A 17,718-nucleotide genomic window follows, 5' to 3' on the forward strand; every position below is an offset into this window, starting at 1 on the left:
TATTTAGATCTTCTGCATATTTTTTGATTGGGTTGTTTTTTTGGTTTGTTTGTTTTTGTTATTGAGTTGTATGGGCTGTTTGTATATTTTGGAAATTAAGCCCCTGTTGGTCACATCATTTACAAATATCTTCTCCCAGTCCGTAGGTTGTCTTTTTGTTTTGTTTATAAGTTTGTAAGTTTGATTAGGTCCCATTTGTTTATTTTTGCTTTTATTTCTATTGGCTTGGTAGACTGACCTAAGAAAATATTGGTACAATTTATATCAGAGAAATATTTTGCCTACATTCTCTTCTAGGAGTGTTATGGTTTCATGTCTTATACTTAAGTGTTTAAGCCATTTTGAGCTTATTTTTGTGTATAGTGTGAGGGTGTGTTCTAACTTCACTCGATTTACAAGTGGCTGTCCAACATTCCCAACAACACTTGCTGAAGAGACTGTCTTTTCTCCAGTGTATATTCTTGCCTCCTTTGTAAAAGATTAATTGACCATACGTGTGTGGGTTTATTTCTAGGTTCTCTATTCTCTTCCATTGATCCATATGTCTGCTTTTATGACAATACTATGCTGTTTTGATTACTGTAGCTTTGCAGTATTGTCTGAAGGTTGGGAGGGTTATGCCTCCTGCTTTGTTCTTTTTCCTCAGGATTGCTTTGGCAATTCTGGGTCTTTTAAGGTTCCATATAAATATTAGGATTATTGGTTCTAGTTCTGTGAAAAATGTCAGGGGTAATTTAAAAGGGATCTCATTAAATCTGTAGATTGCTTTGTGTAATCTGGCCATTTTAACAATATTAATTCTTCCAATCCAAGAGCATGGAATGTTTTTCCATTTCTTTAAATCGTCTTCAGTTTCCTTTATAAGTGTTTTATAGTTCTCAGTGTATATGTCTTTCACCTCCTCGGTCAGGTTTATTCCTAAGTATTTTATTTATTTTTTGATGAGATTTTAAAAGGGATTTTTTTTTTCTTTCTTTTTTTTTTTTTTTCACTTTCTCTTTCTGATGCAACCAATTCCTGTATGTTGATCTTGTATACTGCTACCTGGCTGAATTTGTTTATCAATTCTAGTAGTTTTTGTGTGAAGTCTTTAGGGTTTTCTATGTGTAGTATCATGTCATCTGCATACAATGACAATTTTACCTCTTCTCTTCCAACCTGGATAACTTTTCTTTCTTTTTCTTGTCTGCTTGCTGTGGCTAGGACTTCCAGTGCTATGCTGAACAGGAGTGGTGAGAGTGGGCATCCTTGTCTGGTCTGGATTTCAGCAGGAAGGCTTTCAGCTTTTCACTGTTGAGTGTTATGTTGGCTGTTGGTTTGTCATAAATAGCTTTTGTTATGTTGAGGTATGTTCCCTCTAAACTCACCTTGATAAGAGTTTTTATCATGAATGGATGTTGAATTTTATCAAATGCTTTTTCTGCATCTGTTGAGATGTGGTTTTGTTGATCATGTGGTTTTTGTCTTTCTTTTGTTGATTTGGTGTATCACATTGATTTGCATACGTTGAACCATCCTTGTGACCCTGGGATAAATCCAATTTGGTAATGGTGTATCTTTTTTACGTGTTGTTGGATTTGCTTTGCTAATATTTTGTTGGGAATTTTTGCATCTATATTCATCAAAGGTACTGGCCTGTAATTTTCTTTTTTGGTAGTGTCTTTGTCTCATTTTGGTGTCAGGGTAATGGTGGCTTCATAGAATGACTTTGGGAGTGTTCCCTCTTCCTCAATCTTTTGGAAGAGTTTGAGAAGGATTGGTATAGTTTCTTCTCTTATTGTTTGGTAGAATTCCCCAGTGAAGCCTTCTGGTCCTGGACTTCTGTTTGCAGGGAGTTATATTATTTCAGATTCTATTTCACTTCTAGTGATCAGTCTGTTCAAATTGCCTGTTTCCTTTTGATTCAGTTTTGGTAGGCTGTATGTTTCTAGAAACATGCCCATTTCTTCTGGGTTGTCCAGTTTGTTGGCATATAATTGTTCATAGTATTCTCTATCGGAGGCAATTTGACTCCCAGATTGATTGTCCAGTTCTGAACTCTCGCCTGTGTGCAAGACTTGTATGCTCTGTGCCTGCTCAAGAACCCCTCTCATATGCCTAATAAGAATCTCAAATTATACCTGGGAGAGAATTCTTGTCATTTTCTCTAAAACTTATTTGTTCTGTAGACTTCCCCATATTAATAAATAGCACCACCACTCACCCAACTGCTTTGTCAAAAAGCAGCTAGGAGTCATCTTTTTTGCTTCTCTCTCTTTTACATCTTATCACCAGCCTCTCAGTACAGACCTTTGGCTCAGTGGTCACAACTGCCACTTCTCATCACCTCCACAGATGCCATCCTAACCAGACCCACCAGAACTCTTCAGTAGCTGCTAAACTGGTCTCCCTGCTTCCATGCTTGCCTCCCTTCAGTCTAGATCCCACTCAGTAGTCAGAGTAACCTCTTTCTAAACTTCAGTCACGGGGCTTCCCTGGTGGCGCAGTGCTTAAGAATCTGCCTGCCAATGCAGGGGACACGGGTTTGATCCCTGGTCCAGGAAGATCCCACATGCCACGGACCAACTGAGCCCGTGTACCACAACTACTGAAGCCCGCGTGCCTAGAGCCAGTGCTCTGCAACAAGAGAAGCCACCGCAATGAGAAGTCCTCGCACCGCAGCTAAGAGTAGCCCCTGCTCGCCACAACTAGAGAAAGCCCGTGCGCAGTAACGAAGACCCAACGCAGCCAAAAAAAAACCACGCTTTAATCAGATCTTGTCACTCCCTTACTCAGAATCTTTCACTAGCATCTTAGAGCAATTAGGAAACACTCCACAGCCTTTACCATGGCCTGCGAGATTCTACCTGATCTGCTTCCTAACACCTTGTCTGACCCTCGCATCACTGTGGCACAGCTTGCTCACAGGCTTTCTCTTTTTCAAAAGCCCCAGTCTGGTTCCTGCCTCAGCCCTGTTTGCATTTGTTTCCTCTGTACCTGAAGAACTCTTCACTTCAGGTGTCCACGTGGCTCCATCTTCACATCATTTAATCCCGGGACTGAAATGTGAATTTCTCAGAGAAACCCTTCCTGACTAACCTACCTGAAATACCCTTCTAACCCTAATTATTCCCTAATCTACTTTATTTTTACTTGTAATGCGTAACACAGCCAGATACTATATTCTTTATTTATTCATTCACTTGATTATTTTGTCTCTGTCACTGGAATATAAAGGTGGTGAATTTGCCTGTCATAGTCATCCGTATATTTCCTGCACTGAAAGCAATGCCAGTATGGTAGGCATGAAAGAATCTTTGCATAATGCATAGGTAAAAGGAAGGATACCCAGATGGAGAGCACTTGAGCTTGTGCCTTAAGGAAACAATCAAATTTTACTAAGTAGATGAAGTAACAATTATTAAAATCAGAAAGAATTCACATAGGTTTTGTTAAGTTTGTGATGATCCCTTTGTTATTGTCTAGAGTTCACTCTATAGGTGCTAAGGAGCTATTTCATATTACTAAGAAAAATTGTTTCTAAAAATAAAAGTAATTTATACCTGTTTGGTGACTGATTGGAATAGGAGAAGCCAGAGACAGAGAATCAATTGTGAGAATTAAAGTAGAGATTATGAGGGTATTTACAAACTAAGCGTTTTCGATCTTAGGGGAGAGAAAGGGTCACATTTGAACACTTGTTTCTGGTAAAGAAGAAAGGAGATGACTTGCTTATAACCCACCATAAATATGTGTTGCATTGAGTCGGTCAAGTCTTGAATAACTGGCAAATAGCTGTTTTGTTTCTTCCTTCCTTCCTTTGTTCATTAATTGTTATATACTGTGATACTGCATGATTATTAATGATATAAAATCAGTAATTCATGTAGATGAACTGTGTTTAACAATGTTAAACACATATAATCTTGCTGCAGTGACTTCAGTGACATGTCATATGTGTATTCTAAAGAAATATTCCAGATATTTCTCTATGAAAAAAAATTTTTGCCTGCAATCTGGAAGATTAAAATATCTTTAAAATTATTTTATACTTAATGAGAAGATATTCTGCTATTTAAAAACATTATTGTATACAACTTTTGCACTTTTAAAAATGGATAGTAACAGACATTATATATAGTATGTATGTATATATGTGTGTGTGTATATATATACATACATACATATAGGTTTAAATTTAAAAATAGAAAATTTTAAACTCACAGATAAAACAAACATTATTGGAAGAAACAATAAATTAATTTCCAGTCAAACTGATGTAGGGATGAACGTTGTTTCAAAGGGTCACTGTTTCTACTGATTTGAAAATGGATTTCTTATAATCAGCTCACTATTTCACTTTTCCAGTTGATATCACTAATTTATCTTTCACTGAATTGACCAATTCTTTGGTTGAATCTGTCTAATTGAGTTTCTCCCGAGCCCTTGCCCCATCACCTAAACAATCAGCCTGCATCCTCCCTGCTTTGTTCATGAACTCAGGAAAATGGTATCTGTTACTATGAAGTGATGCGTGTCTTTCTCTTCCGTGATCGGCACTGGTGCTCTTCCTGTGCATTAGGAAGTTATTAGCTGTGAAAATCGTGGCTATAATCTGTTAAATTGCCAGAAGAGAGTGGATAGATTACAGATTTCAAGTGGAATCCACACATTTTGAAGGTTAGGTAAGGTTAATTCATAATGGGGTCAGCATGTTTGACTTAATCACTGCTGGTAAGACACAAATAAGTTCAAAAGAAGTTTCTTGAAAAGAAGCCTAACTGTTGGATGCGTGTGCATTCATGCCATTTGCTGATAATTCTGCGTGCTTAGGTTTAGGATTCACTTAGGCCCCTTAAGCCTTACTCTGGTTTATGCCTAAAATGCTAAGTAGGCCCATCTGCAGAATTGAGACATGTGAATATACGATGAAAAAGTGCATGTTTGGGCCAGGCTGAGAAGCTGTCATTTTTTATTTGATCAAATCTGAGCTACAGATCTTAGATCACACATGGGACACAGCCTTTGGCTACTCTGGAAGGAATGTATTTCAGATGGTGCAGTTGATTTACGAGAAAAAGGTGTCTGAGACACTGATCCTTTAGCCTCCCATTAACTATCTTATAGCAAATGCATGTTGGGCTATAATATCCCTCTTTGAATAAAAGAGAACATTTTTTGGTAGATAATACAGATAAGGTCCTGATTCTGAGTATTAGAGCATCTAACTTATTAGCATCATCATAGAGTTTCATTAAGTATAGAGCACTGCACTGACTTTTCTGAGATCAAAATGTCATATGGTCATAACACATGGTTATGTGTTATATGGTCAGCTCTGTGGACCAAATCATAATAGAATTTCTCTTTAGAGGTAAGATAAATTGCTCTTCAGAAATATCTGAAGAATTAGTTATATTTTATATAAATTAAAAGGCATTAAAGCATTAAAAGATGTTGAAGTTTATTCAGTTCAGCTCAGAGAGGCTCAGTGTTTAAAGTTAGATCTTGTGAATTCTTATTTAAAAAAAGAAATTGCAAAAAGTTAATATATTGATGAAAGAGTAAAAATTGCAGTGCCGGGATAGAGTTTTAAAAATCAATCTATTAGATAGTATTCTACTCTCAGGTTACAACATTATAACATGAATTTCCTTTCTCTTTAATAATGTGTATGAATCTTTCCTCCATGGCATCTGTTCTAAATCAGTCTATTTTCCCATTGCTTTTAAAATCGTGTCAAGGTTAATCTCCTATTCCATGTTTGCTTTCCAGGCATTAGTCATGAAGCTGCTGATGAAAAGGTGATTTTTGGCATTGAATTTAATTCAACCTTTCTGGAATGTATACCTAAATCCCAACAAGCATCTATTAAGTGGTATATCCAGCGGTCAGGAGATGAATATCGAGAGGAGGTAAGTTATAGTCATCAAAGAATGCTCACCTTGAGGGAAACAGTGTAAAACTTAAATCAAGTTTAGGTTGTGAGAGGAGATGTTCAACTTTTAGTGCCAAGTGGAGCTCTTATCACTACATGATAACAAGGAAAATAAAATTTTATACTCTCTAGCACCCAAGGTAACAATGCCTTTGAGATATGAATAGGCCAATTTAATGCAAATGTGTTAATAAATACATTTAAAAGCAAATTGAATTAAAAAAATACAGGATTCTTCTTCTACTTTTTTTTTTTTTTCTCTTTTTTTTTTCTTCTTCTACTTTTTATTTTTCATTGATGGTCTATATTTTAGAATAATTCCCTGATCAAGAACAAGACTTTTCCCCCACAAAAGCACAATGACTAAATTCTCTCTCTCATTGTGTTCAGTTTAGATCATAAAACATGTCAAGTTTGTACAGAAATGGAAATATCTATCTTATCATATCCCAGGAGCAAGTTGGATAAGTATCTGGACATCTGTACCTTTCCACTCTAGTGTATTAAAATTAAATCAACAGAGGGAAAAGTAATATGGATGCTCTACTCATCTTTTGACTTTTTTCTGTTTGTTTTTTTCTAACACATACATGTGATTAAAACATATCACAAAGATTTTGTGAGATATGTAGGTTATATATGTTACTGAATTTAATGAGATGAGTTTGGGTAGTCTGAGAAATCCTGTATTATTCAAATGTCATGTAACAAAGGTTAAATGACAGAAGTTTTATATTTCTATTCTAATGCCTATGAGAAACCAGTGATACTCAATCTAGATTTCTAAAAGCCCCAATATTAAACTAAGGACACTGTAATGGTAATGGAGTGAACACAGGCTCAGAATTAGATGCGTTGAGTAATGATTCTTTGGTAATATTACTGAGGACTGTGGGCTGGAATTTTCTAAGGTAAATAAAATCAGTGCAAAAGTTACTGTCAAAATTAAATGAGAAAACATATACAAGAATGTGTATTTCAAAGCAGAGGATTACTCACAAGTGTAAAGCATGCATATAAGATTGCAGGCACTCTCTACTGGGAGGACGCGTGAAATACGAAAGAGCACTGATGATGTGTTCACCCTGACTGCTGAGGGTTCGTAAGCAGGTGGTGACTTCTCTAGCACTCAGTTTCTCTGCCATATAAGCAGGTGGACCAGATGTTGTCTAAAATATCAGCCTCCTTGTGAAGTCTATAAACATTTAAATAGTATATGTAATCGGTCAGACATTACTGTGTAATAGTGGTTCTCAACCTCGGGTAGTTTTGCTCCCAAGGTATTCACATTCAGCAATACCTGGAGACATTTTTGGTTGTCACGACTGGGTGGACGGAGGATGCTACTGGCATCTAGTGGGTCGAGGTCAAGGATGATGCTACCATCCTGCAATGCACAATACCTCACAATAGATGACCATCCATCTCACCCAAATGTCAGTTGTGCTAAGGCTGAGAAACCTTGGAGTCAAAGAACCAAATTTTATCATAAGTGATTAATGTAAAGATATGTTCCACTGTTACATTAAGAAATTATCATTCTCTTCATCTGAGAATAATTTCTCTATCAAAATATTGACCCTTCACATACTTAATACTAAGGGAATAACTTCCTTCTTTATTTCAGATTTCTCTGGTAAAACTTGATTCTTCATTGTTCCTAACATCCATAAGTTCTAAGAATATGGCATATCCATATTTATACTAAATATTTATTTTGAGTCTCACTGTTTACCAATACATATTGAAGTTTTACCTGACACAGAGGTGATTTAATTTCAAGATATAAAGCATTTATTATTTATCCATGAAATATTGCAAGGACATTATCTGAATTTTTGTAACATGCAGATTTTCTTTTAGATATATTGCAGTATTTTACTTTTGAATATCCCAAATGACTATTTTTAATTTTATAGTTAATAAAGTTTGATAATTTCATTTAAATATAATTTTTTAATGATTTCTTTTTTCTCCATGACAAATTTAATCTGACTTTTAAAAAATGTGGAACTCTGCTTGGGGTACTCTCCCAGTTATAGAGATGTACGTTTGCCTATGCATGTTTGCACTCACATCTTTCATGTTTCCTGAAAATGCTATACATTATTTTAATGTATGTTTTAAGTATATCAGACAGTCATGGTGGTAGCATGCTCCATAAATTTCAATGGAGCAGAAATAGTGTATTTATTGATTTATACTTTAAAATATTTTAGCTGTAATGTTTCAACTGGTATTTTCATCTACCTTTGTAAATAGTTATACATTGTCCAGGATATGCAGTACTGCTTCCTGAACTGAGGAAAGGGGCAAAATCCAGACTAGATTTGAAGCATTTTTCCCAGCAGGATACCCTCTGCTCTTTACCAAGAAGGTCACAGTTTGAAATCTTTCCTCCACTCAAAAAAAGAAAAAAAAAAAAAAAAAAAAAAGCCCGAGGGAAGGCCCAGGATCTCCTGTGGCACAGAGGCTGTCACCAGGTTATTCTCTGCCAGGAGGAGAACATTTCCTTACTGAGTTGTTTCACAGTTGGGTGCTGTTGGGGAGGTCATGAGTCAGTTATTCACTGACTTTCTTATAAAGCTGTTCTTGAAATTGATGATGTTTGTGCTGTAACTAGCAAGTTAATCGGTCCCCAAGCTTCTGTTGAACTTCTGAGATCTGAATAAATAAAAGAGGCAGTACCTTATACCATTTGTGATAGTATTTTTTCTGTGGATTTTTAAAACATTTTAAAAACATCTTCAAATATTTGTATTTTTCTATCTGTAGGTATTCGTTTTATTTTTGTTGCTTTTATTATAAAAGCAATATAAATGGTTTGAAAATAAACAACTATGAGACCACTAAGTGTAGATAAGCACAAATACTATTCTGACGTCTATTCCACCTTTTTTTTTCCCTACTTACCATTACACTATAAGCATTTTCCCCTGCCATTCAATTTTAATACCATGTTTCCTGTCCCACATCCCTGCCATCCTGATGACACAGTCATCCACAGATGTTCCATGTTTTATTAAGTTCACGTAACCTCTTAAAAAAGCAATCAACTTTCCTTTAGCTAAATCTTTCTCTACTTGTCTATTTTCTTAGGACAAATTCTTAAATATAAAATAAGTGAGTTAAAGACTTTAATTATCTTACAGCTTTGGATAAACGACTGCATATTGCTAATTTCTCCTCAAAATCACCGTATTGGTAAATTGCCTTACGTATCATTTGCTTGGTTTATGTTGATATATTCATTTAAAAATTATTTTAACAAACCCCTTTATATTATAGATATTATCATTTTAATGTTATGCATATTATATGTAACTTTTTATTGTTTTCTATCTCTAAAAATTTTTGTGTGTCCCTCACACAAGTTTTATGTTTTATATAGACAAATCTATTGATTTATATCTATATTTCTCACTTGTGCTTAGAATTTCCTTCCCCAATGAAACAGCAAATATATATTTTCTAGTCATTTTATGATTTTATTTTTACAATTACAGTTTACATTTTATATTTACATTTAATTAAAGATATTAGTTAATCTAGGAGTGAGTTATGTATTCATTCGATTTTTTTTTTTCTTTAAATAATGAGCCAGTTGCCTCGGCACTATTTTTAAATAAGTCGTCTCCTATGTTTGTTGAAGAAGGGAGATATTCTTGAATCCCTAGTCACTTCCAAGACACGTGCAGTGCTTTCACTATGAAAGACCTGACAGGTGAATTATATGCAAAGGAATTACCATTAGGCTGCTATTATCAGAGAAGGAAGTCACTGACCTTTACCTGCTGTTTAGTACCTAACTGTCCTTTGTCCCTTACCATGTTTCTCTTTTCACTTCAAATGAATTGCCCTTCACTGAAGATCTACATTGAATAACACCAAATATATTATCCTTGCTCACATTAAGCAAATGGATAGTTGACCCCGGTTCAAGCATGGTTTTGATATGTAAGGCTGAGCAGTTTTTACTTATCACTTCTAGAGTGAAGAACATTCCATGAGTTTAAATCACTGGTCAGAGATTACATTATCTCTTTGTAGAGGAGGTGAATTTTCTAAATTGACTGTGCTGACATTTCACTGTCGAGATGCAGTCTGCATAATGCATCCTATTCCAGCACGGAATGAAAGCACTACAGAGAATGGGAATGTAAAGTAGGCAAATGTTAATCAACCACTTAATTTCTGGGTCACAGATTTCCATCTCTAGACTGCAAAAATCCTATGAAAATACATCAATTCAAAATGTGTTTTATTAGAGATACCATTTCATGAAAGGCATAGTTTTGAAATTTTAGGAAGAGACAAAAATCACTTAAATGATCTAATAGACTTTCTGATCTAATAAATCCAGAAAGAAATTCATTAAAGCAAACTTTTTATCTGTAGGTCAAAAACCAAAAGAAAAAGTAAGCATTCCATCAAAGAAAGGAAAGGTGAAGGACCACGATGGAGTAATGAAATGTCAGGTGTTTATGAAACCCGGAGTCCTGTTAGGGACAGAAGTAGACTGGAAAGGACAGAAGGGGGCCAGACTTCAGAGTAAAATAACATAAATGGGACACAAAAAGAGAATAGCAAAAATAATGATGAAGTGTTGCATCGTATGTGTGAAGTCACAAAGTCATCATTCCTTCCTGTCAGAAGCTTAAAAAGAACAATAAAAACTAGTGACTCAGAGCTGTGACAGTCTCTAAAAGCCACATTAAACGCAGTTTAAACATTAGCAAGAATATCAGCTAGGAAAGAACATCCAGAGATGAAACGGAACGGAAGTCACGCACTTTGGTCATCATGCTGGTAACCACAGGCCGTTTTCCGTTAAAGAACTACAGAAGTAAAGGCTTCAGAACGTCACCTCTCCAGCAATATGGCAGCAGTCTATGATGCTGCTAATAATACTTCACACTCAACCTTCAGAGAGCTTTCCTTTACCACCCCAAATACACCGTACGCTGTGTCACCAACTTGATAAATGGGACACCAATTGGGGAAAATAAATGAGTAGTCATAGGAAGCAGAGCAGATAGGGACCAGAACGTGGGCTGTGGAGTCAGAGTTTCAATTTCACGTTCTAAGATATATTTAAATGAAAAAACAATAATTCCTACAATAAAATTATTTAAAGGAAGATATGTAGTATGTGTTACATTTGAGATTGATATGATTGTTTAAGACTGATCCTTTAGAGCTCTACCAATTCAAATTCCCTTTTATTTTTGGCATCAGATTCCTATAGTTTCTGAGAATGTAAGTCACTTCAACATTAGTTTGTATTACAGTAGCATTTAAAAATATGTGGGCCTTTAGATAAATCCATTAGAAAAGAAAAAAATCTACTACACACCAATTCACCAAATGGGCAAAGTAAGGGAAACAAACCAACCCCTGATGGTGTGGATTCGTTGTAGCGCAAGGGCAGGGCTGGAGACCATTCAGCCTCATTAGCCAGGGATCTGAGCTGTGACCTGCCTTTGGCCTTGTGTGGTACCCCGCCAGCTGCACTTCTCTGGCATAGAAGGTGGTTGGCCATATACTTGTTAGTTAACTGGGCTGGTAGCCAGAGATGTTTCTTTGCCTTTTCTCATATTTCCAGAATTGGAGGGATTTTTCCTCCATATTTTTCACATAAAGATGCAAAGTATAGTCCACCCACTGTGAATAAATTTAATTTAGCCGTCTTTATGCCTCCTTGATTTCCATCAACTCTAAGTCTACAATACAGGGGCAGATGTGTAAACTGGGAAATCTTCCAGACCTCTTTGTTGTTATTCTACTTAATGCTGAGCCGCTCAACAATACTCCACATTAAACAGGGCTCTTGTGTCGGTAAACATGCCTGTAGTTTACTGAAGATAGGTTCTCTATTCACACCAGATTGGAGGCCAGGCAAGCTTAAATGTTTGAATTGTCTTTCAGTACTACTGCTTCAAAGGGCAAAGAGCGTCACGTTTCAGTGGAGGTTCTTTTTGTTCACTGAGCTTTCTCACGCTTGAAATCACATTACCATGTTACAGTACACCGAGGTATGGCAAATATTTCCACAAATGACAGTCTGAAGTATCACACAGACATAAAGTATCAAAATTCAATCCACAGTAAAAAGAGAAATTCAGCTTTAAATGTTGCTAAACTTCTGACTGTAGGGTCCTATTCAGTACAGCCCTGACATCCAAAAGGCTGTATCCTCCATGCCTTTCCACTTGACTTTTAACAAGTCACCACTTACAGTTTCCATAAGCTACTCAGATCATTTATTTGGCAATATCTAGCAAACATTAAATTCCTTTCGGAATAACTGCTCTCTTCTACATTACAGGTAGTAGTGTGCACTAAAGCTCTTTTTCTGCACAATGACTGTCAGAGTCACATTCTAGCTCTGCAATTCAGAAACAAATTGGTGCTCTTAGTACACCAATTAGTATCTGAAATCTTTGTAAAGATGGTCAGTTGATAGTTTCCAGGTTTACTTCATTAACTTTCACAGCTTTTTATTCCTATCTGTAGACTGGGAGAAAACCTAACTATATTCCAAAGGCTCAGTTAGATGTAATAAGATGCAACCATACATCTCTGGGGGCTGTTACTTTAGTTGAAAGAGAGTTTAGTCACTCTCTTCGACTATGGCTGACAATACTTTGCTTAATGACAGAGAGACAGGGATTGTCTCTTTTAGGTTCATCTAAGTAAAACTATGTAGCCTCTTTGCCTTTGCTCATAGCCCTCTCTGTTTCTCATTTATTGCCTACATTTTTCCAATTCTGCAGTTGAAACCCGATGAAAGGATCATCAAAACAGAATACGGGCTACTGATTCGAAGTCTGCAGAAGAAGGACTCTGGGATGTATTACTGCAAAGCACAGGAGCACACTTTTATCCACACCATAGTGAAGCTGACTTTGAATGTCATTGAGAATGAACAGATGGAAAATACCCAGAGGGCAGAGCACGAGGAGGGGCGGGTCAAGGATCTGTTGGCTGAGTCACGGTTGAGATACAAAGACTATATCCAAATCCTTAGCAGCCCAAACTTCAGCCTCGACCAGTACTGCGAACAGATGTGGCACAGGGAGAAGCGGAGACAGCGAAACAAGGGCGGCCCAAAGTGGAAGCACATGCAGGAAATGAAGAAGAAACGAAATCGAAGACATCACAGAGACCTAGAAGAGCTTCCTAGAGCTGTGGCTACATAGTTTTCTATTTAATTTAAAGAAAAAGGATTCTTCACCTGCAAAAATACCGTCTTCTGTTTTATGCATCCTTACGTTAACTCATAAGAGCTTTCCATGGAGTTTTGCTAAAGCACAAGAACAGTAATCTGAATAAGACTGTATCTGGTGGATATGGCATTAGCAAGGGCAAACCATTCATCTGAACCAATTTTCCAAGAACTAAACTTATACCTGCAAAGTATCAGAATTATCTCAAAAGAGGGGCTTTACATTTGTAAATGTTTTACACTCTGAGTTTTTGAATTTATTATGTTACATAAATAACTGAGCTAAAAAAGTGTCAAATTTGACATTGTAATAAGGTGCTTTATTTCCCTTGCATGGCCTTTAAGCACGGAGTTGACCATGCAATTGTGCTATATGTTCTTATGAACAGATACATCATTCCACTCTAGAACTGGCTACCTGGTGGTAGGATTGGAGGGAAGACATAAGATACAGCTCACATTATCAACAGGAACTTTCCCAGCGAGCCATTCACTCTTGGTGCATGGTTTAGGAATTTGGAGAGGTGCATTACTCCTTTCAGACTCCAGGGGTTACATTTAGTGTCCTGGAGCACTGATTTACTGAAGAGCATAAATGTTCCTCTCAGGATTCCTTATGACTTGTCAGGATAACAGGTTCACAGAGAGAAGTTGGTGCTCAGTTATGTGTCTTTAGAATATATGCTGAGCTTTACAGGGACAGAATGCTTAATAAATATTTTAATAGGCTATGGGAAAGCATTTTAATAAAATAAGGGAAACATCATGATGTATACTGCATCCTAATGGGAAAGCACACAGCTGGGATTTGTTAAGAGAAAGAAAGAAAGACAGCCATAAATTCTGGCTTTGGGGAAAACTCACATCCCCATAAAAAGGAAGAACAATCACAAATACAGTGCGTGAAATGTACTGTAGCTTTACTCACTGGAATATAAGTAGCTGCCAATTTGTAATCCATCTGTTAAAAAAAAACCTCTAGATTATAACAAACTGCTAGCAAAAGTCTGAGGAAAGGTAAATTTTCTAAAGGATCATGGGAAAAATGAATACAAATTTATTTACAACCAATGGGATTTCAGTATGTACTTCCTCTTTTTTTCTAAAAATGCATCATGCTCTATAAATTATTTCTATTTACTGCCTTATGCTCTCCCAAATATTGGATTATTAGATTTTATTTGAGTGAATAGGAAAAAACAATATATACATATATAGAGAGATAGAATTAGGTAGACAACAGTGGTGGGGAGTGGTAATACTATATATTTGTTGAATAACAGAACAAATGCAAAAATTTTGACAACGGAAAGGGTTAAATTAACTCTTTGACATCTTTTCTTCACACAATCTTTTTGCATTTCTGAGATTATATGCTGTAATTCAAGTAGCATTGTTTTAGTAATTTAATAATAAATAAGCCTACTGCATGTAAAGAAAACAAACTCACAACATTAACATAAACATTTTTTCACATTTTGTTAGCACTTGCAAATGTTTCCAATGTGTCCTTTCCTCTGAATATGTATGGAATGTTTCCTGCCTGTTTAAGAAGGACTCACCTTTCCTTCGTATAACACAAAACCCTTAGCCTTCTTCTGTTTTGCCTTTTCATGCCGTTTTTGGTGTGAAATGAAAAATTAGTCACTTCCTCACATGGAAGGCAGCTTTTCAGAAAACTAAATAGCAGACATAGCTCGTTTCTCATGCATTCTACGTGTCTTGAAAATAAAAGCCTGTGAGAACCCTCTGATTGTAGGGCAACTTATTACAGAGTTCAGTATCACGTCTGTGACTGGCTTTACGCTCAAAACGTTCTATCTTACATTCATTGTGTTTGCATTGTTTACCTACTCAAAGTAGTCACACTGATCTATGAGGTTAAGTCGCCTTTTGATATGATACTCATAAATATGTGTAGATGTTTTACTGTAAGGAAAACTTAAGGAAGATAGTTGTTTTTTTTTTTTAAGTGAACCAGAACAAATCACTCTATTAAAAAGTAATTCATAAGAATAGTTGTAGCAAGATCAGACTGCTAACAAGAGTGTTTGTAACTTGATTTGTGGGCTCAAAATGTTCCAGGAACTCATAGTAAGCTCAAAGCTCAAAGTAGGAGCATGTTTTTTAAAAGATTTCCAAATATTTGTATATCAGACAGTAGTGATCAAATTACGGATGGCTTTGGGAAAATTTCATGAAGCTCAAATGTTAGGATTGACTTGTGAAAATAAATTTGGTTTTCATCAAAATATGAATGTCCAAGCCATTTTTTAATTAATTCCTTCTAATCTTAGTTATTCAGAAAAAATTGGGGGGACATTTAAATTTACAGGCTGCTTTGGATCTAAAACTATAAATTTATGATAATTAAAATATATTTGAAATATTGTTAGTAAAATAAAAAGTCATAATAAATAAACCATATGGGCAAGGATTTATGTGTATTTATAAAGACAGAAGACATCTAAGCTACTATGTTTAATTTTTTAATCTTTTAATTGCCTCGAACACTTAGAAGAACAGTGTGAATATATTAAATCTAGAGATGAGATACAATATATACTTCCTCACCGCTGAAAGTTTTTACCAAATTTTCTTTGAAATAATGAAAAATGAAATTATAGTTAATAGTTTCAAATACATTTGCTAAGAAATCAGCTCTTTATGGAGAGGTCTTAAAACGTCTCTGTTTATTTTTGGTTTATATTTTTTCCCCTGTTTTGAATACGTATGGTGGCTCTGACTTGCATATTCTCATCTGCATTTCACGCCAGCTATTTCTGCTGCTAAATGGAATCCTGACTGTCTGCATTCATTTACATTCAATTTATTGGGAATTTTAAGAGTTTGTTTAGAAAGGGATAGTCTAAATAATTAATTTATATATAAACTGTTTCTTCCCCAAAGAGCTCAAAACACTACATTCACATTATTGAATAAACATTTTTGAAAACCAACCAAATTATTTAAGAAATGGAAAACTGTCACAGAGAAATTTAGAAATTTGCAAAAGCCACAACAGTAGTGAAAAAATTATAATTCACACCATACCTCATCCATCCGCTGACTAAATAATGCTTATTTACAACATGCTGCCTGCAAAATGGTCTTACTCTTGAATTTTTCCTTTGGTCTATGTTTCGGTTCTTTACATGCTATTAATTTTTGTTTCTGCTGAATTGTGTAGACTCAACTAAAAAATAAGTTTACAGTTGTCGGTGCCTGTTTTTCCACATTACATTGAAAATTAAATTTTCAAGGACGGTTTGGTAGCATCCAGATGTCTACGAAATACTAAATTGGACCAGAGCATTAATTAATCACTGATATTTTAAATTTAAATATGATATTTCATATATATCATAAATGAAAGTGGAAATCAAAACGGAAATAGCTTCCCTTTAGAATTTGTCTTGGACAACATGTTGGAACTCATTAGCCTTATTGGGAATGGATAGTTTAGTAAAAAGAGATATTTGAAATGTTTTTATAGAAAGAAATATTTTTTTCTCACAGTAGATGACCACAGTATTTAAATAATTTAATTTGCATGTGAGATTAAAAAATGAGATCTAAAATTCCAACATTGTACACATTGACAGTGCAAAGACAGGAACATGCACATGACTTATACCTCTCATTTAAATATTTTGTCCTATAAAGTATTTATGGTAAGTTTGATATAGGTGATTTGGGGGTGAAGGGCAAAAATCTGTCACTTAATTGTGTAATTTAATTCTTAATAATTGTAAGTGGTTAGCAATCTATTTTGAATTTGTAGTTTTGCTATTTTAAAAGAAATGTAGTCTTGTAATCTAAAATAATGGAAAGTTGTTAAATGTATATTTTGGTTGTATTATAATAAAATACAAACATTAGTGTTCTATGGTTATTAACAGAACGTTGGTTTGTGTGCAATTTTGTTTTCAAACCCTAAACATGGTAACCAGATTTTATACATAGACTCGCACTAAATCAAATACCAAGGAAAATATTTCCTGACAATTTTTAGTGGATATAGTTTGCACTGTAAGTATGCAGTAATTTCCCTTATGAAAGAAAAGAATAAGTTTCTCTCCCCAATTAATACAAGTATTACAGTTAAGCTTTACTGTGATTTAAATTTAGACTTTGGTAGACTGAATTAATATTACTACTCTGAGTAACTACTTTTAAGATTTCCAACTACCATTCTATAAGTGAAATTTAAAGCTACTCATCGATGTGTTTAGTACTGTATGAGTATACTTTTTTAAAGGCAGAGGCTGAGGTTTTTGTTTTTGCTTTATAAAGACCTTTCTTGAATTTCTTTTAGAGAAAATTATATTTCTTGTTAATTTGGTACACACATAAAAGATATTTTGTGTTTACAAAGAGATGTTATGATATCCCCTCCAACCTTGTAATGAAATAAATTGTAGGGATGTTGTATAGAGAAATGTCACGTTTTCTGAGGGCTCTGACAAGCTTCGAACATAAGAATTTATAGTAGTATATATACATAACATCTTTAAAAGAAAAAAATGTATATAGGGCACTCTTAGGTGGATCATGTCCAAGCTGTTACTAT

The 17,718-nt window shown here is 35.2% G+C and overlaps 1 protein-coding gene across 4 annotated transcripts in view; it reads left to right on the forward strand.

The window, feature by feature from the left end:
* Window positions 1-17,044, forward strand: part of SEMA3D (semaphorin 3D) — a 209,297-nt gene extending 192,253 nt beyond the window's left edge. For 3 of the 4 annotated variants that reach the window (XM_027102730.1, XM_027102731.1, XM_027102733.1), the window contains 2 exons: window positions 5,755-5,894; window positions 12,694-17,044. In XM_027102730.1, the coding sequence (XP_026958531.1) occupies window positions 5,755-5,894; window positions 12,694-13,119 (566 nt within the window). In that variant the 3' untranslated portion in view covers window positions 13,120-17,044. Of the gene's footprint in view, window positions 1-5,754; window positions 5,895-8,179; window positions 8,612-12,693 lie in introns of those variants that run through there. The other variant, XM_027102734.1, reaches the window with a different exon arrangement.
* Window positions 17,045-17,718: the final 674 nt, after the last annotated feature.

This window comes from Aethalodelphis obliquidens, unplaced genomic scaffold, assembly GCF_003676395.1.
Source record: "Aethalodelphis obliquidens isolate GAN/ISIS:26980383/991018 unplaced genomic scaffold, ASM367639v1 scaffold5, whole genome shotgun sequence".
Lineage (NCBI taxonomy): Eukaryota > Metazoa > Chordata > Mammalia > Artiodactyla > Delphinidae > Aethalodelphis > Aethalodelphis obliquidens.